The 22,296-nt window shown below is 38.9% G+C and overlaps 1 protein-coding gene across 2 annotated transcripts in view; it reads right to left on the bottom strand.

The window, feature by feature from the left end:
- enpp2 (ectonucleotide pyrophosphatase/phosphodiesterase 2) overlaps positions 1 to 22,022 on the bottom strand; it is a 32,153-nt gene extending 10,131 nt beyond the window's left edge. Inside the window, exons 1-19 of one of the 2 annotated variants that reach the window (XM_051721380.1) lie at positions 21,887 to 22,022; positions 21,285 to 21,384; positions 19,384 to 19,539; positions 18,828 to 18,953; positions 16,126 to 16,186; positions 15,231 to 15,328; positions 15,062 to 15,141; positions 14,840 to 14,959; positions 13,579 to 13,634; positions 11,357 to 11,422; positions 9,995 to 10,067; positions 9,285 to 9,393; positions 9,059 to 9,184; positions 7,869 to 7,900; positions 7,214 to 7,341; positions 2,113 to 2,197; positions 1,936 to 2,023; positions 1,320 to 1,489; positions 590 to 725 (exon numbers count right to left, since the gene is read on the bottom strand). In XM_051721380.1, coding sequence (XP_051577340.1) covers positions 590 to 725; positions 1,320 to 1,489; positions 1,936 to 2,023; positions 2,113 to 2,197; positions 7,214 to 7,341; positions 7,869 to 7,900; positions 9,059 to 9,184; positions 9,285 to 9,393; positions 9,995 to 10,067; positions 11,357 to 11,422; positions 13,579 to 13,634; positions 14,840 to 14,959; positions 15,062 to 15,141; positions 15,231 to 15,328; positions 16,126 to 16,186; positions 18,828 to 18,953; positions 19,384 to 19,539; positions 21,285 to 21,384; positions 21,887 to 21,904 — 1,828 coding nt within the window. In that variant the 5' untranslated portion in view covers positions 21,905 to 22,022. The remainder of the gene's footprint in view (positions 1 to 589; positions 726 to 1,319; positions 1,490 to 1,935; positions 2,024 to 2,112; positions 2,198 to 7,213; positions 7,342 to 7,868; positions 7,901 to 9,058; positions 9,185 to 9,284; positions 9,394 to 9,994; positions 10,068 to 11,356; positions 11,423 to 13,578; positions 13,635 to 14,839; positions 14,960 to 15,061; positions 15,142 to 15,230; positions 15,329 to 16,125; positions 16,187 to 18,827; positions 18,954 to 19,383; positions 19,540 to 21,284; positions 21,385 to 21,886) is intronic. The other variant, XM_051721381.1, reaches the window with a different exon arrangement.
- Positions 22,023 to 22,296: the final 274 nt, after the last annotated feature.

The raw sequence follows: 22,296 nt of genomic DNA, 5'->3' as shown, positions 1-22,296 counted from the left end.
GGAGATGATAAGCAATCGCGATGTCAGAGCATTCACCTGTCGGTGTGCAGCTTATCAGTGCAGCACAACGATCATCAAGGGACGTGGCAAAACTGTCCACAAGTTATAATGTAAGTAGGAAAAGCTGTAATATCTGCTTGTTTTATGGGGACAACACGTCCTTTTCCCTCAGAGCAAGTTAGACCGGTATTTCTAAATCGCTTAAAATATATATATATATATATATATATATATATATATATATATATATATATATATATATATATATATATATATCAGTGGGTCTTGTTCTAATACAAAGCATTCACATTTAATGTATGGAAAAAAGGATTCTGCAAAACATCTGCCTTTGTGTTCCACAGGAGAGAAAAAAAAGTAATGTGGGTTTGGAACGACATGAGGGTGAGTAAATGATGAGAGAATTTTCATTGGGTGAACTATTCCTTTAATGAAACATTAAGACCAGCAAATAAATTTAAGAAAGCATGCAATATGAACTGTAACAGCTAAATCACAGTGCAGGTTAACTGTACATCAGAAAGCTTTTTGGCATCACTAAACCATTCCAGAGAGAAGGTGAGGACATTACCATCAATAACTTGTCTCAGTCGTTGATTGAGTTCTTCCACTTTGTTCTGTAACAGACAGAGCCACAGTGACTCCAGGTTATAGCCTCTTACAAGGGTCACTTTCAATGCCCTCTGCCCCCTACTTTTTGAACGCAACTGCAAAAGATTAAAGGTGAAAACCTACAGCAAGAGATCTACATCTGAGAAGGCAAAGGCACTTTCAGAGGCAGTGGGAGGAAACACATTGGTCCTAAAAAGCAATTACTATGATTTAAGAGAGCTTAAATGTCAAGAGTTCAAGAGAAAAGAAAAAGCAGCCAACTATAATTCCTGAGCAGGATTGAAGTAGTAAAAATACAGACATTAAACCATGCAACAACAGTAACTGATAAAAGCATGGGTAAATGCACATGAAGCAAAGATTTTAGAATGGTTTCAGCAATTTAAAAAATGTTTTATAAAGACATGTTGACTTATCTACTTTTTAAAAAAATGTGACTTTGAACAGTGAATTCTGATTTGGAATCAAGTCATCCACATCATCATTAATCTTAAAATTATAAAAATCGCAAGACGAGTTCCTTTTCCCCTAAGTGACTTAATTTTGTCAACTTTTAGAGGTACACTAGCATATAGATAGCCTCAAAGCTAATAGCCATGGACTAAAAGCCACAAAACTCCCATTTCATGGGGTCTTTAACAGAAGTGTTAGAAAGGTCGATTAAGATCTGAAACTACTCTATTGCTGACCTTGTCTTCACAGGTGCAGCCAAGGTCATCAGTGAGAGCTGTGACTGGTCCTGCAGGGTTTGGCTTGGACACTTCTTCAGGCATGCTGGGTATGTATACAGGAGTCCTCAGAAGATGGTTTAGGCTACCGTGGGTACCGTTGTTAGGGGCTGGCTTCAAGCCAAGAAGATCTGAAAAGGATGGATGCGTGGTGTATTGGCATGCACACTTACAGTGATGTGTAATGTTGTGTACTAAACTATGAATGGGGGAGTGTTGAGATCAGAACTTCTTAATCGAAACCCAAAGTTCACCCAAAAAATTAACCTGTATGACTTTCTTTCTTCATGGAACACAAAAAGAGATGTTATGTAGGTTCAGTCACTATTCACTTTTCACTCAATATTCATTGTATGGCAAAAAAGATGCAATGAAAGTGAATGGTGACTTAAGCTAACATTCTGCCTAACATTTCCTTTGTGTTCCACCGAAGACAGGAATATGGATTTAGAGCAACATGATGGTGAGTAAATAATGACAGAATTGTCATATTTGAGTGAACTATCCCTTTTTATCCCTAAAGGTTTGTAGTCAGGTTCGAGGCTACAGGATGAGAAATAAAAGAAAATGTTCTCACCACACATGACATTGTAAAGCTCAATATTTTCAAACGGCGGGATCTTTGTCTTGAATTTAAAAGCTGGTCCATATCCAAGGAAAATGGTCTGAAAAGAAGGCCAGAGAAAGTCAACACAAAACACTAACAACATTTTCAACTGTAGCCATGAGAGTAGAAACAAAAAACAGATCAAACCTGCATGCTGTTGATCTTATTGTCATATCCGTGATCACCAGCAAACCCACATTTCCCATGATTCCTCTTTGTTTCATACGACTTCCTGTATCAGAGGTATAATAAACACAAGAGCGGATTTACTGTACGAAGAATGAAGACCTCACCCGCAAGCGATGAGCCAGGTGTGGGGGACATGCGGGCAAGCTACTCTATCTTTTTGCATGCCCCGAAAACACTCATATACTGTTATCTAAACTAGTGTCAAAAGAAAAACTGGGTGAGAGAGACTCTTTAAACTTCAGCAAATTAAACTTAAACATTCAATTGGTTTTTATCTGTATGTATAGTGTCTAATAATGAATTATCGGTGTACACTTAAGTTTCTCTTGCCAATTAAGCTTGATATGAATTTAATCTGCCTATTTGATCCTATCATTAAAGTCCACTGGAAAACAGCAGATTTTTGCCAAACTTTTAATTACATCATGTCCACTGATTTTATAGCATGATTAATGCAAGATTTTTTCCCCATTCTCAGCCCAAGTATATACAGTATACTGCCCTGACTGAATATTACTTTGGGCCCCCACATTTTTTAAACCTTTTTAAATTATTTTTCTATTTTTTATTACTATTTTTACTATTTTTATAGTGTATTGATGCTCAGAATGAATATATGTAAAATCCATTTTACTCCGTGAGTTTTAATCTTTTTCTTTTATTCACACCACTCCTAACAGCACAATGCCAAAATAAACACCACAAAGTCAAAAGAGTTGATAACATCAGTGCCATGGGAAGGTTGTTACCTAAAGAGTTTACAAATTCACAAATGAAACATATAATATATTGTATATAATATATGTGGAAATAACTACATTTGACCGAAAACTGTCCATACCAATCACAACTTTACAGACTTCACAACAATAAAAACAGTTATTACAGGCTGCATTTCCAGGTGAAGCCACATATGTCTACTCTATATAGGCTAGTACGTAAAGATGATTATAATGAAAACTTTTTTAATCCATCAGAATGAGGGGCAGCATTTGGAATTATCCATTAATGCATTACGATTCGGTAAATGATGGTCGTTATCTCTCCGCTTCTGACGGTCACGATCGCTGCCTTAGGTGTCTGGGCTCCAGACATGCTGAGACAGCATTCATGGATGGTTCATGTCTGCACTGCGAGAGGATGACCATGGCCACGTTGCGATCGCGGCTTTCCTTCCTCAGAGGGAAAGCCACTCTAGCCACTCCCCGCCCCGGTTCTTCTGCCCATGGGCACATGACCACGACGGTTAGTGCTGGGGGCGATTTGGGGACTTCAATGAGAGTAACTCTGCCGGGTGAATCCCCACAGACCTCCCATTCCCCAGCACGCTCGTGCGCCCCGGTTGAGTTCTGGGATGAGTCAGGTGGCTTGCCTCACAGCGGTAGCAGCATTAGAGGGCAGGCTGCTTCAGTCTGATGTGGAGGACTCGGCTGGGCTTCCGCCGTCGAGTGTGGTCGCCCAGTCTGAGGCTGATGGCGAGCTGACAGTCATGCTTGCCTGGGCTGCCGCAAGCGTTGGGCTAGAGTGGAACCCTCTGCCCTTCCCTGAACTCCCGCAGCTTGACGATTGGGTCCTGGTCTCGGAGCGCCGCTTACAGCCACGCCCCGCCCTGGTCCCTTTCTTCCCGGAAATGCATGAGGAGCTCACGAGGTTGTGGTGGGCACCTGTGCCCGCAAAATGCCGCCACCTGGCAGAGCAGTCCGAGACACCCATCCAGGGCCTGTAGGTTTGCATCGTCACTGGTGACTAAGGCCTACGGTGCCGCTGGACAGGCCGCCTCTGTCCTGCACACCATGACTCTCCTGCAAGTGCACCAAGCCAAGGAGCTCAGAGAACTGCACGAGGGTAGTTCTGACCCGGGCTCGGCGACTGATCTTGCCCTCCGGGTGACGAAGGTCATGGTTTGGACTCTCGGCCAGGCGATGTCTACCTTGGTGGTCCAGGAACGGCACCAATGGCTCAACTTGGTCGAGATGAGGGAGGTTGACAAGGTACGGTTCCCAGGCTGGCCTATTCAGCGACACTGTCAAGGACTTTGCAAAACAGTTCTCGGCATTCAGGAAGCAGACGGAGGCCATCCAGCATATCCTGCCCCGGCGCGGATCAAGATTCCACACCCCGTCTGCTCGTCACCAGGGGCGTCCCCCTGCGGCAACGGCGCCAGAGGCCCGGCCCCGGCGTAGAGCCCCCCACAGGAAGCAGACACCCCCCTTCACACAGCCAAAAACCCAAGGAAGGCTTCTAGGTGCACCTGAGATGGGCGACCCAGGCACATGGAGACCCGCTGCAGGCCTAGAGATGGTAAGCAGACCACTCCATCCCCTGGTGGAGCGCTGGGAGGAGAATCCTTTGTTGCCTTTTCTTTGATTTGCCGCATGCCCGAAAAGCATTTTCAGAAAAGGTGCGGTTTTCTCATTTCCTGCCGTCGTTATTGCACTCACCAGACACCGCACATTTATGGCAGGCACGATGCTGCGGAGGCGGACCCCTCCCCTGTGCGCCCATGCCCGGGCGGTTGTGACGGATTGCGAGGATGGTTCCCTCCTCCCCTGTCGCTGACAGGTCCTATGGTGGGTACCAGGTAAGTGCTTCGATGTCCCCAGACTCAGCACGGCCACGAGTTCGTGGTAAGAGCCCCCTCAACGTGGTGCCTTCAGCTCCGTCCCGCCGCGAGGCCCCACCCGCTAGTATGTCCGACACAACTGTCTCCTTGGTCCCCCTCACCCGGAGCTTGGGGGTGTGGCTTGCGCTCCCCAACCCGTCGCGATGGCTGACCGGGATCGTCCGACCCGGGTTCAGCGGCATCCGTTTTACCTCAAATGCAGGGTGAGAACGGCGCTGCCCTGCATTCGGAGATCACGTCCCTTCCATGTGACGTATTTCCACACAATTGCCTCCCCTTCGGGCAGGGTGTGGTCTCCACGGTGTCTTCTCCTTGGGAATGGACACCCCCCTGATGCGGACACTTATGGTCCCCAGCTGAACGATTTCCATTCTTTTTTGGGGAGAAAAAATAAGAGAAGAGGCCACAGCTGGGGGGCCTGTCCCCATTTCTTGCAGTCGACTTGTCCCCAAGGTGCGGGGGACCGTACGGCGCTCGTAGTAGCGTTGGGGGAGGTTACGTGACGGCCAGGTGCGCTGGCTACGAGGCACGCAATGGTTTGCCCATCTCGCACCGCCAGTTCACGTAACACAGTTCAGCTAGTTGTGGCGTTTCGTCTAGGGACCCCTAGCATCACTACATCGACACAACGTCGAGTGAGTGACAGATAGGGAACGTCCTGGTTACTTTCGTAACCTCCGTTCCCTGATGGAGGGAACAAGATGTTGTGTCCCTCCTGCCACAACACTGAACTACCCGCTGAAATGGCCGGGACCCTGTCTCGGCTTCTCAGCACAAAACCTGAATGAGTGGTTGCGAGCCAGCTCCTTTTATACCTGTATGTCCGGGGGAGTGGCATGCAAATTCCACTCACCAATTCCCATTGGCCTTTTCTCAAAGATCAGAGGTGTTTGGGGCTCCCAAGGGCGACCCATAGTGTCACTACATTGACACAACGTCTCATTCCCTCCATCAGGGAACGGAGGTTACTAGAGTAACCAGGACGTTTTTTACCACTTATTTTTATGTGCTGTAACTTCGCTCGATAAACTCACCTTTCCTTAAAAATGATTTAGCAATATAGTGTGCCCCTCACTTCTCCTGGCCTCTTTGTTCATTCTTCTTTCCTCTTCTGATATCTAACCCAGACTTTAAATTTTTGCAATTCTTTAAATTGGGGACCTTCTGAGAGGGTGGAGGAGAGAATTTGTTGTAAGATTAAAACTAAGGGTGTACTCACACTAGGCGATCTGTACCATGCCCGAGCATTCAGAGGGCTCTTAAAAGCATGAAATTAACTTATATATGCCCTTCTTTGTTGCCTTGGATGTAACGGCTCAATATAGTCAATAATGAAGGGCCATCAGCCAATTTTCCATAGGCTCCAGAGTGGTTAGTCACATGAAGATTAGAGCCCATGAGCAAAGATGACAGACTTCAAATCACTTACATATGCGGGAGCATGTGCCAGCCAAGCGACTGCCATTGAAATGAATGGGCATGCTAATGGATAGCTTTCTCCAGGTACTATAGAACCCCTTGATCAGAATGGGTCAATGGGTGTTAATGTTAGCGACAATTTCATTTTGTTTGTAGGTTATTGTAACATGCTTGAAAGACTGAACATAAAGTCCAGTGTTTAAATTCCCAAGCATAAATCAACATTTGGAAGCAACTGAAGAAGCTGAGCGAAGTTGAATGGCAAAGCCAAGCAGCTTGATAGAAAAACCTCAGTAATCACAGTGCTGTACACTGTAAATTTTTTACTCAGTGGAAAGCAGATACTACAGTAAATCCAGTGATTTCAACAGTAAGTGTTAATCCCAAAGGCACGCAGCATAGTCAAATAACGTATTAGTGAGAGACCCGCTCATAAATATTCAATTTTATTTCATAAAACTCAGGTAGTTGATTTTACTCCTTGCATCATGCAACGACCTACAGGCTAGGTGAAGCTGCACTGGCTGTAAAGTAGTTCATTTCACGACTCTGGTGCCACCGATTAGACAGAACTATATCTTCACTAGCCAGCCTGAAAGCTTTCTTTCATTTGGGATTCACTGCCAAAGCCAAAGCAAACATAGGACAGTGTCCCAACCCTGCAGTGAGGAGCGTCTGGACCTGCCTCTCTGTCTATGCGTCCTCATCCGTGGTGGATGTGTTGTCAGCCATTGGTTTATGCCAATGACCTCATTTGTTTCCTTAAGAGGTCACAGCTTTCCACGGCAGTTGGAAATGAGTGCACAGGGAACTGTAGTGCGTTTAGAAGCATTTGATGAAAAGGTAAAACTCAGCAGTAAAGATACATTGCTGGAGACTTCCATTAAGCATGTGAGACTGCAGCTGATGGCAAAACGAATGAAGGTTGATTTGAGTGTTTTTCAATCAAGACAGTTACACATTTACTAACTCAGTCCTTTCAACCATGAAGACTAAATTGTGTGTTAGGCGATTTACCGTGCTATGTGCCATTTCCTCTCAACCATCAAGTGAATCTCCTCGATCCTGCGGTTGTTGGCATAGTGAAGGCGCTTGGGAAGGTGCTGCTTTAAGTAGGGCTTGAAGTGTTGGTCTGACTTTTTACACTACAAGAGAACAGACAGAAGTGGTAACACTTTACAATAAGGTTTTATTTGTTAACATTAGTTAACAACATAAGTTAACATGAACTAACGATGAACAATACTTTTACAGCATTTGTTAATCCTGGTTAATGTTCATTTCAACATATACTAATACATTTTTAAAATCAAAAGTTGTGTTTATTAACATTAGCTGTGAACTAACATGAACTAACAATGAACAACTGTATTTTTATTAACTATGATTAACAAAGATTAATAAATTCTGTTCATTGTTAATAGTTTGTTCTTGATACCCAATGCATTAACTAATGTTATCAAATGAAACCTTATTGTAAAGTGTTACCAGAGAAGTAACATAGAGAATTCTGCACTGAAATGACCAAAGGTAAAACAATCAAATAATCAATATAGAAGGTTATGATTTATTGTAAAACAGGCTTAATAAACTACTTATATGATGTAAGCTTTAATAATGTACAGTATAGCATTATAAAAAATAAAAAAACATTTTAGAGGAAGTTACTCACTGTAAGATTTGCTACAACTGCTTTTGCATCATCTAGACACAGAGAGGAAGGAAAATTAGATGGCATACACTCATAAAACAAAATCTGTATCATAAAGAATATATTGTTCTCTGTTCTAATGTCACATGCCTCCATAATAATTAGTCAACATAAAAACCCATTTTACTTTTGTAATATGGCAAATTTCAGAGAAAAATTCATAGAATGAATGGGTTTTAGAATTTAGAAATTTAGAATGGGTCTTGATTTTGTCTGACATTTTTTCTATGGAATCACATGCAATGAACACGTGTTAACCTCCTGAGAACCGAGTGTGACTACTGTGTGCATTTTCCATTCCCCTTTTTGATTTGTAACTTATGTATATATATATATATATATATATATATATATATATATATATATATTTAGACCAAATAGTTTTCCTAAAAAATTATGTCAACATATATGGACAGTGGGACTAGTTGTGAAATTTTAAATAATACCAAATTATAGATTTTTTTTTTTATCAAATTGTTTATTATGTTTACGGAAGTGTTGGTTATTTATATATATTTTAAGGAAAATGAGCCTATAGTCTAAGTACATGGTCATTGTGTTTAACAGTGTGCCGTATCGCGATATATCAATGAAATTTTTAAATTGCATATCGGATGAAACTAGAGACACTACTCTTTTGATTCAAATAGGTTTTAATGTAAAAACTTAATGAAATTTCTTACCATATGTACTTTTGTTGCCGTTTCTCCCAAAGACAAACTCAGCTGAGATTGGCGCCATGTTGTTTGTCACATGACTCGGTTCATCGAATGTTTAACCCTTTAATAACAGCCTAGAGTATCCTGAACTGAGATCAGTCAGTTTAAATTAAATTAAATTATGCATAGCCTATAGTGAAGCGAATACGTAACGTCCACACATGTGGACTCGGGGTCTCAGGAGGTTAAGAAAGTAAATAGGATACATTTTGATTCATTATGACTGTAAAACTTTGTAAGTTATGTAACAGAACAGAAACATTTTGTTTAGACTGGTTACAATTAGTCTGTTTGGACACTACCTATGCAAATGAAAAGGACACATTTCTAGGTTATACAGTTATACAGTATTTCCAACATCCTGTTATTTCTGATGCTGCTAGGCCAGGACAGGCTAGAACTATCATCTCTTTCTGCTCTTTAATTACTAACATTTAGAGTTGTTTGGATTTCGGGCTCGGATTCTTCCCAGAGATCCAGGAATCAGGATGATATCTTCAGTGTTGGACATGTAAGAGCTCAGGAACTCTGTGCGGTCACAGTGAGCTTCCTCCATGCCTGAAGAAGAAGACGACAAAGAGGGGATATTTACAATTGATCTGCAGTTAAAATTATATCATCTCTAAAAACCACTGGCCTGAACTTCTAAATATGGTACCGTGGTCTCCAACCAAAATGATATTGACACAACGGTGCAGTTTCATCTGTTTCAAGCCGTCCATCAGCTGACCAATCACCTTATCAATCTCCCTCAGTGCACTGTCAAGCTGTATAATGAAAAACAACATTTGTATATTGTTCAACTCCTGTAAGTAAAGAGGTACAGTGAGTACATAACCAGTCAAAAGTCTGGACACACCTGCTCATTCTTTATTATGACTATTTTTCACATTTTAGAATAATAGTAAAGTCATCAAAACTATGAAATAATACAAATTTAAGTATAAGAATTATGCAGTGGGGAAAAAATTAAAACTATCCCTTTGTCTAGATTATAGCTCTACACTCTCTGAATTAACATTGTAATTACAATTTTAGCCTTTTAGATCAAAATGTTTGTAAGGTAATGTGATTTGTGTGACAAACGTTTGACTGGTAGTGTATATATAAATAGTGACTCAAATTGTTCGAGTTAGACCAGCAACTCAGTCTATACCCTAAATTTGCTTGAGGCAAGTTTGAATGCACTCACACTAGGGTTATTCACAGGGAGTCTGTATTTGGGCTACAAGTTTGTTTGCATTACTGCTACATTTGTAGCATGACCATATATGTTTGTATGTGTGTGTTTGAAGCAGGTGTGAGGCACACGGTCACAGTCAACTGCTCTTCCGATCTATTAGCGTGTTTCCTGTACATTTTGCCCACCTCAGTGCTGTGGGGTCCTAGTTTGTGACCATAGGTGTCCAGCTGTTCAGAATGCATTGCATAAACATATGGCCTGCAAACACACAAACACCGGTTACTTTTAAACAAAAAAACAAAAAACTTAACTAGTACAAGCTATAAGGTCGAAGTTATAGGAAGGCAAAGTCCAACCTTAAAGCAAATAAAAACTAAAAGTTTGATTGTTAAAATAATCACAGTGAAGCCAAAAATATACAGTATGAGGACAAATATGGTTCTGTTGTCAGTACTGAGTCGAGGAAGTTTTGAGTACATTTTAAGGAATAGTCCACCCAAAAATGAATATTTACACTGCTCTTTTCCATACAGCGAAGTAGTCTGTGACGAGGAGCTATCAAGCTCGAAAAATGACTAAATAACACCAAAAAGTAGTCCATATTTTTCACTAGGTCTGAATGCTCATAAGTGGCAATTAGATTTGAGAGCAAAGAAGGAAGAAAACATGTTCAGCCATAAAAGAAATCAGAAATTTCTGTCTTTTTCTGACACAAATCTATTGTATGGCTTCAAAAGATTTGGAATATAGCACACAAGACATATGGACCATTTTTATGGTGCTTTTATTTTTGGAAATTGACAGCCCCTGGTCACTGCATGGAAAAGAGTAGCATGAGCATCCAGGTCTGAAGTCATACAGTTTGGAATGAAGGCAAGTCAATGATGACTGAGTTTACATTTTTGGGTGAGCTATAAGTTGAAAGTATGTGGTACATACCGAATTAACCTCCGGACAGGTAGTATGAATGTCTAACAAATAGGGGGTAATTCTCACGAAACCTGTGAAGAAAATGTCCTAGTCCTACTTTACTCCTAAATCAAAAGAAACAAATAAGACATATAGAAAATAAAGCCTATTTAGGGCCATTACATTTATTAACATTGGAGGAATTATCTATTATTTAAATGGTAAAGTATTTATACATCATGATTTTCATTTAAAATCTCATTGTAAAACACCATCTTTTTTTACTGTAATTTGTTACAGTAATGAAATCCTCAGTGAAAAGTGCAGTGACAGTCCAGTAGCATCCGGGAAAAGTGCTTAAGTGTCCTGAAAATAATGTCACGATGCAAAAAATTTCAAGCATCATAAAAGTAGGCTTTATTTACTTTTTGCAAAATATAATTTCACATTTTATTTATTTATTTATTTAGAGTGTGTGTATTGACATTTTCTTTACAGGTTTCATGAAAATCACCCAAAGAGTACTGAGGGTGTAATAAACTTTCTAAAAGATTTCAAGGGAAGCTGTGGACTCTAGAAGGTATATAAGTTAAGTTTGGACTCTGTAAAGCACTGAAAAACTCATAACACATACTGACCTCTCTGTATCTGGAAGGTGAAGCCATTGAAGCATGGTCAGAACTCTCCTTTCCAATGGAATCCCACTGTAAACACAACACATATCAGGATAAATGCAGACACAAAGCTGAAGTGTGTAATTGATTTGATCTTAAAATACTCTCCTATCCCCGCTTAATGTGCAGGGTCAACTATAGCGATATGATAGGTGTATGTGAGAAATAGATCAATATTTAAGTCTTTTTTTCACTATAAATCTTCATTTTCACATTTTGAAAGTAAAAGTGGAGATTTATAATAAAAAAGGACTTAAATATTGATCTGTTTCTCACTCACAGTTATCAAATTGCTTCTAAAGATATGGATTTAACCACTGGATTTGTATGGATTACTTTTATATTTATGTTATCTGATTTTTGGAGCTTGAAAGTTCTGGTTACCATTCACTTGTATGGACCAACAAAGCTGAGATATTCTTCTAAAAATCTTTGTTTGTGTTCTGCTGAAGAAAGAAAGTCATACACATCTGGGATGGCATGAATATGAGTAAATGATGAGAGAATTTTCATTTTTGGGTGAACTATCCATTTAAAAGAGCTGTCGGCTACTAAGGCAACAGAGTGAACCTTTGAATGTAAGGTCTACAGAGCACATAAGAATATATGTGGTTAAGTAAGCATACGTATTTATTTAGGGTATCAGGGGACGAGAGCACAGGAAAGATTATCTGAGTCAGTTTCTACAGGAACCCTTTCCCTATCACCACCACTTTTCCTGAAGACCTGTCCAATTAAATCAACATTATATAAATCTATGCACAAACCTCATGCCCCATCAACCTCTGGGCTTAGATAAGAATGCCCTATTCAATTTCCTCCAGCTTTGAGGCCAAAGGAAGTAGCTCTGAAAAGCACTTCAACTTCCACTGTGCTGAATTCGCAATGCAGGCTGAGTTGACAAGGGCCTCGCTTTTTGTAAATAGGGCCTTTTCATGCTAATTGCAAGCAAAACAGTCCAAGCTGCCTGTGTCTATGCCCATGTGAAAAATTGCAGTCTGAAAGCCCTCTGTGAGTGCAGATGAGGGGACCTTTGTGTTTCAGTCATGTCTTAGGCAAGTCCTGGGCACATGAAACCAAGAACATTCATGTGATTTCCTAACTCGTATGAAATCTAACTCAGTTCAATTAAGTAGTAATTTTGGTCTAAAGCACTTTTTTTTTCTTTTTTTTTTTTTTTTTTTTATGTAAAATGCTTTTTCCAATCCCAGCTTAATGTGCAGAGACAACTACAACTAAGATATTTGTAGGTAGATTTCTCCTAAAACAAAATGCAACTCTGTGGGGCTATTAAAACTCTTTTGTTTGATCATCCAGACCAACAAAGTAACACTGGCATAGCTACTGGCATGTGTTTTGGGTGGTATCTGTTTCCCGTCCAATGGAAGACAGGGGGGAGTTTTTTGGGGTATACTTATTGAAACTTCCCATAGAAATCACACACTCCAGCTTTAAAGAGAAATATATTTTGAAATTTTTGGAAAACATTTTTAGTAATATTTCTGAAGAAATGGTAAACACCACAATGTTAGAGTGATTGACAACGTGTGCTACACGGTTGCTAAGGTATTGTGTGTGGTTTTTAGCAGTTTGCTATTATGGTTTCTATGGGTGTTTGCTTAATAGTCCAAGTCAAAAGAGCCCACCCCCAAGTCTCTATGATATTCTCGTCCCTAGATATGGCTCCATTTTTCAATGTAAATCTATGGAACGTTTTCACCCATTTAAGTCTGATCACATAGAAATGTAATAGCAAACATCTTCTCAATAAGTCGCACCAGCTCACTAAAAACTCTGCATGCTGGTGTTCATGTTGACTGATTTTTACTGATTGAACAACATAAACAAATTTAGCTTTCGCCTCAAAAAATGTTGAGCTCCAGGTCACACCTTCTGATGATGTGGACCAATGGCAGTAAGAAGGTGTTTAGCAGCCGGTAAGAGTTTTCCCTAAAAGTTCGCGCAGACGAGCTGTAATGAACCACCGAAACGAATGCAAAAAACAGTCTTTTTGGACAGATTTTGTTCTAAATGACGTCACACACATTTGTTCTTCGATTTTGTATGAAGTATATCGGGTCTTTAGAAAGCTTGTCTCAGCACGCACCACTAATACTCTACACAAAGTTTCAAATGACCTTCAAAGATACACTTTTTGCAACAGAGTTTGGCTCATGTTGACTTACATTGGCCAGAAAAATGTGCCAGCCTTCACTCCCTGTTTCACAGCTGTGATCCAAATCTAGAAATGGAGAGAAAACATACATTTCACTTCTGTGGAAAATTCAATGGAAAAAGAGTTTTTCTTCTTTCATGCTAATGCTCATGTTCAGATTGTTTCAGAAAAACAATCTGTCTTTCGTTACATCGTACCATTGAAGTGAAAGACAAAGAGCAGAAGTACAGTTCACAAATGAGAGACAACCACTCTCTGGATAATTCTCTGGATAATTTTTGCAAGTCTTTGGCAGAACTTGTCAAACTGCAGAGGCAAGACTGGGTCAGCACCATGTGTGATGTGTCTTTATGTGATGTGCCAGAAGACATAAAGTTCAGTGAAAACTGAGAATGGACTCCAGCTGCAGGGCTAATAGCTGACAGATGTGTTGGAGACGCCCCCCTCGGATTCATATAGCTCACACAAGATCTAAAGAGCTCATTGACATGATGCACAGATTTCAGCTTTCAACTCAATGTTCCACTGGTTACAGAGGTACAAATTCTAATTGTCTCTAAAAGTTCTAAATATTTTCATTTACATCTCTTGCTAAGATAAGTGGTCACTGCGTAGAATGGTGACATTACAAAGTCAAAGTAGTCTACAGATGTGTGCTTTGGTGTTGATTTGTGTGCTGTATTACCACTACCACTTGCTTGACTTTTAACAGTTAATGTTTGCTTATATTCAAATATGGCGAGTGAAGATGCATTTAGTCAGGTTTGAGGTCAAAGTAGCCAAAGCTTTTTGGTTGTCACAGGCCTTGTAAACTATCGTGATATGCCAGTTTGAATATGCAAATGGAATATTAGAGCATTGTGATGGACTGGCCACCTGTACAGGGTGTTTTACTGCATTGAGCACGAGACAGCTGATATAGGCTCCAGCACTACCCGCGACCCTACATAGGACAAGCGGTTATAGAAGATGGATGGATGGATGGATATGAGAGCAATTGCGGAGGTCGAGATTTACAACATGTGAATTACGACTTAAAACTCTGTTCAAACACAAAGCTATCGTGTGACTTCAGAAGACTTGGAGTATAGCGCACAAGTGGTTTAGACTACTTTCAGGGTATTTATGTAATTTTTGAAGCTCAATAGCATCTGTCCCCATTCACTTAAACTGTATGGAAAGAGAATATTCAACAGAAAAATTACAACTATATAGGTCTGTAATGACATGAGTGTGAGTAAATATAAGCAAAGATATAGAAAGTGACTCACAGGCTGTCCTCCCCACCATCGATGGTTGAGCTTTTCTTTCCCGCGGATGTTAAATATGGCGTCAAAAACAGGATCATGCATGGAGTTACCCACAATTCCATGTGACTCAGGGTAAAGCCCCTGCAACAAAACAAAAATATTCAAACATGTTTAGGGCAAACAGTACAAGAGGCAACAGAAATAATATCACATTACATAAAGTACACAAAAATGAATACATACTGTGGCAATTGTATACAAATTCGGGTAGGTTTTGCTGGGGTACACTGGTCTCATGTATGGCGCATGGATTCCACATGATCCTATTAGATAAATGACATGTCATTATTCATTATTGTCCATGAGAACCAAAGAGGTCATTTTCATGACATGATATCACTTTAAGTCTTACTTAGTTTCTCGATGTTGGGGATCACTGTATTTCCTCTCTTCATGTATGAAGCACGAAAGCCATCAACTGACAACATGATGACAGGTGGCCGAACAAACCTAGATAAACAGAAACATTAGTACATAAGTTACAAAGAAAATGCTCTTGTCCTAAATTTGTAGTGGACAGGTGAGTCTTTTATTTCAATGTATTCTTTGTTATAGCTAAATCTTCCTTAGGTACTATTCCTAAGATTTAGTTAAAAAAGTTACACTTAAGGACCCCATGAAATTATAATTGGGCTTTTGTTGCTTTTAGTCCGTGTCAGTTAGTTTTAAGGCCATCTATATGCAAGTGTACTCCTAAAGTTGACAAAATTAGCTTTTTACGCATCTTAAATATACAGTCTTTCTCTTTCGAGAAAATTTACCAAAAATATTAATCCCTCATCTTACACTCAGGAACGTATACGAATTTACACCCAATCAAATGCTCTCTAGAATGAAAATATCTTCCCCCAATAAACTAAACTAAAGGCTATTGGCTGTTTTATACTTCCTGTTTCAATATGAAATGCACCAACACAGGAAAGAAATCTGCACTCGTCAAGCCATTTAATAGGGTCTTGAATGTGCATGCATTAACACTAATTGTAATGCAAAAACCCCCCCGCAGTCTTTCGTGATAGATGTTTTGTAACACCAAAGCTCAATAACCACCTCTTAGCTCACCGTTTGCCTGCATTCTGCACTTCACAGCATTAAATAAATAAGTCATTCCCTCTCCTCTCGTATGTAAAAAACAGCTGTGAGCTAAGATATAAGTGCTGTGGACTCAGTCTTGAATTTAAAAGGTGGGATGAATGGGGGGCCTATAGTGTGATGTCTTTCACTGGATTCACATCTGCATCTCTCACCCAGCAGGACACTCGTGGTTCTTGATCTCCTCACACTCTTCCTGCAGCCAGGGAACATCACCTAACACAGGGAGGAATTCAATAAAGCACCAGGTGACAGTCATACACATGCAAACATGTCTTCATTGAGAACTCCAGTGCTCTGATTTTATAGTTTCACTTGTAACATGCCCAAACCACCTTACTCAATTACTAACATTTTCTAGTACTTTCTAATACTGTACTAATGTACAGTCAGTTGGTCATTGTTACAAAATAAACCCAGAAAGGGTGACCAGGACCCTGACTCGAAGCAGTCTTGTAACATCCAGGTGTTTATTTTTCAATAACAAGCAGCTCACAGTACATTGTCCCACTTATTACACCAAATAAATAAATGAATGCACATGAAATATTGATCTGAGTTTAAATTATTTTATCATGCGATAGGAAAGAGTCAATGCTATGAGAGACATGAAACGTGCAAAGTGTAGGATATTGGTTGCCAGGGACAATGGTCAAATGTACAGGTCAATTCACTGCCGGAATCCGCAATTGTATTGTAAAGTATTGTAGAGAGACGTGTAATTAGTTTCATAATTACACAGCTCTCGATTACTTGATTCTGATTGGTCAATCATGCCATCTAGCAGTCTGATATTTCTGTGCAACAACCGCACATCTGGCAATAAAGTGATATCAGACTGCTCATCCGGGTATTGCGAGTCATCTTTCCCACATTTTGTATCACTCTGCGATCTCTACAAGATACAAAAATATTTCAACTCAATATTTTCAGGTTGGTCCAGTTAGTGCGCATGAGTGTTCTAGAACAAAAAGAGCAGGGGCTTTATGTATAAAACTTGCCGTAGATTTCATCCTAAAATTGTGCTTAGGCACAAAAGTCTAAATTTCGCATACGAACAAAAGTTTTTTAGATTTATAAAACCGTACGTACACCAGAACCTGCACAAAGATCCCTTTATAAATCCCAGTTAGTGGAAGATTTTGCGTACATGCACGTGCTTTATTCTCCACCCCATCTCCTCCCTGAAATAAACATATATGGAGCTTACAGCCTCATCTGCATATAATTACCATATGCATAATGCTATCCATTCACATTCACATTGCATGTGATACTACCGCGTTTAACAGTATAAGAAACTACAGAAGATAATATACACCCTGAAGCTTTCATGGTGCATGTGAATATACGCTGTTGCTTTAAATGATGTGGTAACACTTTACAATAAGGTTCCATTTGTTAACATTATTTAACAACATTAGTTAAGAGGAACTAACAATGAACAATACTTATTAAATTAATCTTAGTTAATGTTAATTTCAAATATTTTTAAATAAAATGTTGTATTAGTTAACATTATTTAATACACTATGAACTAACATGAACTAACAATGAACAATTGTATTTTTATTAACTAACACTAACAAAGATTAATAAATGATGTGAAAAATATACAGTATACGTAATGCATTAACAAATGTTAACGAATGGAACCTTATTGTAAGGTGTTACCAAATCATTTCTTAATCTTTGTCTTGTTTTAGTGTAAAAATATGTAAACATCAGTTAAAAAAGATCAATTTACGTGAGAAGCATAATTACTGTAAATATTAAGACTTGTTTGCAGTGAATCTTGTATTATTTAAGTGTCTTATTCTCACATCATTGGGAAATTACTTTTAATTTTATTAAGCATAAACCTAACCTAACTTATTCAATTTATTGCTTCTTAAAAATAATTTTTAGGATGTTTTTATAGATTATTAAAAATTTGATTTTTTTTTTCTAGAAGCAAAACGTGTAAATCACTATCTGACATCATGAGTTTGCAGCCTTTTTTAAGTAAATAAAATGTGCATCATGTAATCTTATCTTTTGTTTTGTATGGTGTTTTTTTTATTATGTTTTTCAGTACCACAGACGGGGCTGTGATTACGTTTCGGGTCGGAATTACTGGTAAATGGGGCAGGCAGGACATTTTATGCCTATGTTGTGCAATGCTGCACTTGTGTGCAGCTGTACGGTATGTGTTTCTAATGATATCTATCCAGACAGCCGACTACCAGTCTTTGTAATAATCTGTTCGATTACTGAATGCGTCTGTTTAGCTATTCCATGTCAGTGATCGTAAAGTGTGCATTACAGATTATCTTTATTTGAATGATGTCTTTTACCTCAGAATGTGATTTCTGTAATATAACAAAATTCCAAGCGAGTGGTCTTTGGGAATCAAAACTATATTGAGCCAAGAAATCCTCGCTGTCAAAGAACGTATGATGCCACAGAAAAGTCTTCTAAAAGCAGCACATCAATTACCAATATTTTCTTTTTTACAGCATATATTTTAATGCATTTTCAATTAGTAAAATGAATGGAAAAAATAATATAGCCTAATATCAGCTGTATAACAGATACTTCTGAGTTTATAATCAGCCGTTTCAGTTCATTGTTGGCCAGTTGGGTTTGCCAATTCACAAACACCAGTAAAAGAGTGCGTACGCACTTCAACATATTCACAGCAAGTTGTGTGCGTGGGAAATTGCGTACGCACATTTCAATTTACATTTTGTGCATACACAATGTTTATTAAGGATGTGACTTTTTGTCCTACATCCATCAATTAAATATAAAAATTAAATGCAATTTTTTTATTTTAACATTATCAAAATGTTATTTTTGTGTTCCAGCCTCCCACCTTTGCAAAGAGACCTGTAGTTTGTGCAGCAGTCTCCTTTGGCCATGCAGTCTTCTGAACAGTGGCAGGCATGCTGCTCATTACGAGTCTCCCCACAGCGGTCTTTACTGCACTCAAATCCTCCATCTGAGGGCACAAATACTTAAACTGAAACAACAACTCCTGCAATCAACTTAACGCAAAATTAAAGGAAACAATTACAGCAATTTTAGGGAAATCTACTGCTTTGACAGAGATTTGATGTACAGTGGGGTCCAAAAGTCTGAAGCCACAATGTTTCTATTGGGCTGGCACGGACCCACAAGTTTGTGCCAAACCTGATGATCCATATTATCCTGGCATGATTTGTTCCAAAGAGCATCTTGTGAGTTTCACAGCTTTTGCACAAAGAAGGTTGATGTAAAAAATTACTTATTTGACAATAACCTAGAAATACTGTAGTTCTAAATATTTTAGATTTGAAATATTCCTTATTCATTTGACGTCGCAATTCTTTGTTTCAATTTTTTTGTTTTTGACCCCACTGTATAAGTGCACCCAAGTAGAATGTGCTTACCTGTTTTCAGGCAGTGCTCATCAAAGTCTGAGCAACATTTGTTGTAGGTTTTACACAGGTTATCACAGCGACAATTTGGGGCTTCAGCTTCCGCCAGTTCAAAGCACCTGTTTTTGCATGAAACTGACAGGCTGTTAAAAGGGAGGTCGGAAAGAACTTGGGGGTGGGGATAGAAAGCAAGACGGGGAAAATAAGAGAGGTAGAAGATAAAGTGAAAAAAACAAACATTTAAGTTGTAATTTTACAACTAGACCTCATTAGCTTAATAAAAGAAAACCATGTCAGCATGCTAAGTACATAACAAAATATCAATATTGTAGATTTCATCCAAGTAGCTTATTGCTAGAAAGGTTTGAGATCCCCTTGTCATTAATGATGTCACTGAAACTGCATGTGCAATTTGTTCACATGCTGTGCCTATACTGTATGCATATGCAGTTCATACACACCTGTAAAATCTCAAATATAGGTCAATGAGCTGAAATGCTCTCTGCATATTTTAATATTGACTTAGGGTAGAGCAAAGCAAATATTTCCTTAATTTCCATCAACGGGCCAATCACAAGCTGAGGGAGCAACAGAAAGCCGCTGTTTCATTAAATGTCCCTGGCTCATTATTACTAGCCTACATGAGCTGGCATGCACATTTGATAAAAAATGAGAATCTCTTGTTATTGCAACACTACAGGAACATTAAAACTGACAAATGATGTTATGAAATTAAATTGTAGCATGAAAAATGAGTCATTAAAGGCTGAACTTAAACATAGTCATATGATTTCCTTTCATTCAGTGTTGACTAAATTATAAACACTAGGCTGCAGAAACGTGTTCTTGACATGTTTAGAATGGCATCGGTTGAATTGGCCTTGGGTACATAAACGGACCGAATACACAGTGTTGCTTTCCAAGATACACTGCAAAATCAACCCCAAGGAAACTAGAGTGAAACCTCTGTTATTTTAATGCAGGCATTTCCGCAGTAAAATTATGCTGATTTATGATGATGTTTAACATTGATATAAAGTTAGGAAGTAGTAACAAACATTATTATTTTATTTTTTTCATATACAAGCAAATCTGAATATTCAGTATGTTTAGAGTTTCAAAACATTTCTAAATATCTGTATACACACAACTACAGTTTTAAGGTTTGGTTCTGCATAAATGAAATCAGAGCCACTTTGTTGACATTCATGCAAAGTTGAGGCAGCAAAAGATAGTTAATTTATTCCAAAAAAGAAAGACCAATCACAATTCAGCATGCTAATAAATGCAAGAAAACCGACCAATCAACATAGTCTGCAAACGTTATACACATAATCAGTTAGATCTTGAATGCATTCTATCAATTTAAGTCAATGGGAGATTAACAAAAATGAATCTCGCATTTGTTTTAAAAAAACAGTATAAAGTTTATCAAATAAAAAAGGCTTATGTATATATAACACTGCAGACTAAGGTTGGAGCTAAAATAGTTGCAGAAATGTGTGCAAATAGTGTTGCCTTGTCAGCCTTATTCAGAGTAGCGCAACATTTAATTTTTGGCGAGAATGAAAACGAGGCTGTCAGGGACTTACAAGCTACTGTATCATATCTGATTTTCAAAACTCATCTTTTCTCGAGTATTTTTGTCTACTTTCTACAGCAGAACCATCAAAACAACTTAAAACAACAGTAAACCCATTTGAAGAGACTCAGCCTCGTTTCATTCCCATCAAAAATTGAATATGGGGCTACTCCGAATGTCTATAATACGCTGTGGTAAAGAAATTTGTACCAATAATTTATTGTTAACAACATTTAATCATAAAGTGAATGGAAAAAAAAAAATCCAGGATGCATACATTTCGAAGAGTTGTCAAATTAGTCAAAAAAATTACTGAAGTATATGAACTTACACCCAGAGCGAGACTCATCGGATGATGCTCTGCCAGACCGACGGACAACATGCCCCACACAGACACCAGACCGCAACAGAAGACACATAGCAGAGAATATCTGCGGTCAGACAGAGAAATAATATAAATACATAGACAAACTTCACTCAAACTACTGAGAACCGTTTGAGGACGCGGGCCGTTACAAACATGTAAAACGATGAACAAGAGCGCATGAGTTCATTTGCATTGCGACCAACATTAAGATGACACGGACGATTGAGACAACACAATGTAACGAAATTAGAGTTTCTGTTTATATGTGTACGACAAAGGGAAACATTAAACATAAAATGAGACGGATAAGGTTTAAACAAGAAATCAAAGCAGTCTAGCGTATTTAGCAGCTGCCGTTTTCCTGCACCACATTCTACTGCAATATAGGCTACACATGTCCAATGTTCAAACAGAAAATATTTACTACTATATATCGAAATGACCGTTATAATGGGTCGAGGAAAAAATAATTAATCATATCTATAGACTGCAGTTGAAAAGCCCGCTAAAGTAGCTGTTAAACGCATCCCCATAAAGATCATTACAATATAAACTTCTTACCGTACCCATTTTAGTGTCAGCATGGTTGATGTGGTGTGTCTTGAACCTCACTTACTGCGACACTAAGTACTCAAGCCCCACCACACGACATGCTCAAGAGTGTTTACATTACCCTCAACCAATACACACCAGGAAACATACAGTCACATCTGACAGACCCCCTTTAACAGCCCAAAACATACTTAACCCTTGTGCGACCTTCGGGACGTTTCTGTCTTTTTCATTTTAGTTGAAAATTTAGTTTTCATTTTTTTTTTTTCGATCATTTTGGCTATGTTAATGCCAACGTCATAAATTTAGCCAAAGGTGTGTATTTTTTGGGGAATTTTGATATTTCAACCTAAGTTCCTATAATACATCTATAATAAATAGTTACACTCAGGACCTTCAGATGTCCCCATTGAAACCCAATAAA

The sequence above is a fragment of the Myxocyprinus asiaticus genome, chromosome 16 (genome assembly GCF_019703515.2).
Source record: "Myxocyprinus asiaticus isolate MX2 ecotype Aquarium Trade chromosome 16, UBuf_Myxa_2, whole genome shotgun sequence".
In the NCBI taxonomy this organism is placed as follows: Eukaryota; Metazoa; Chordata; class Actinopteri; order Cypriniformes; family Catostomidae; genus Myxocyprinus; species Myxocyprinus asiaticus.
This window is presented reverse-complemented; position numbering and strand designations above follow the sequence as displayed.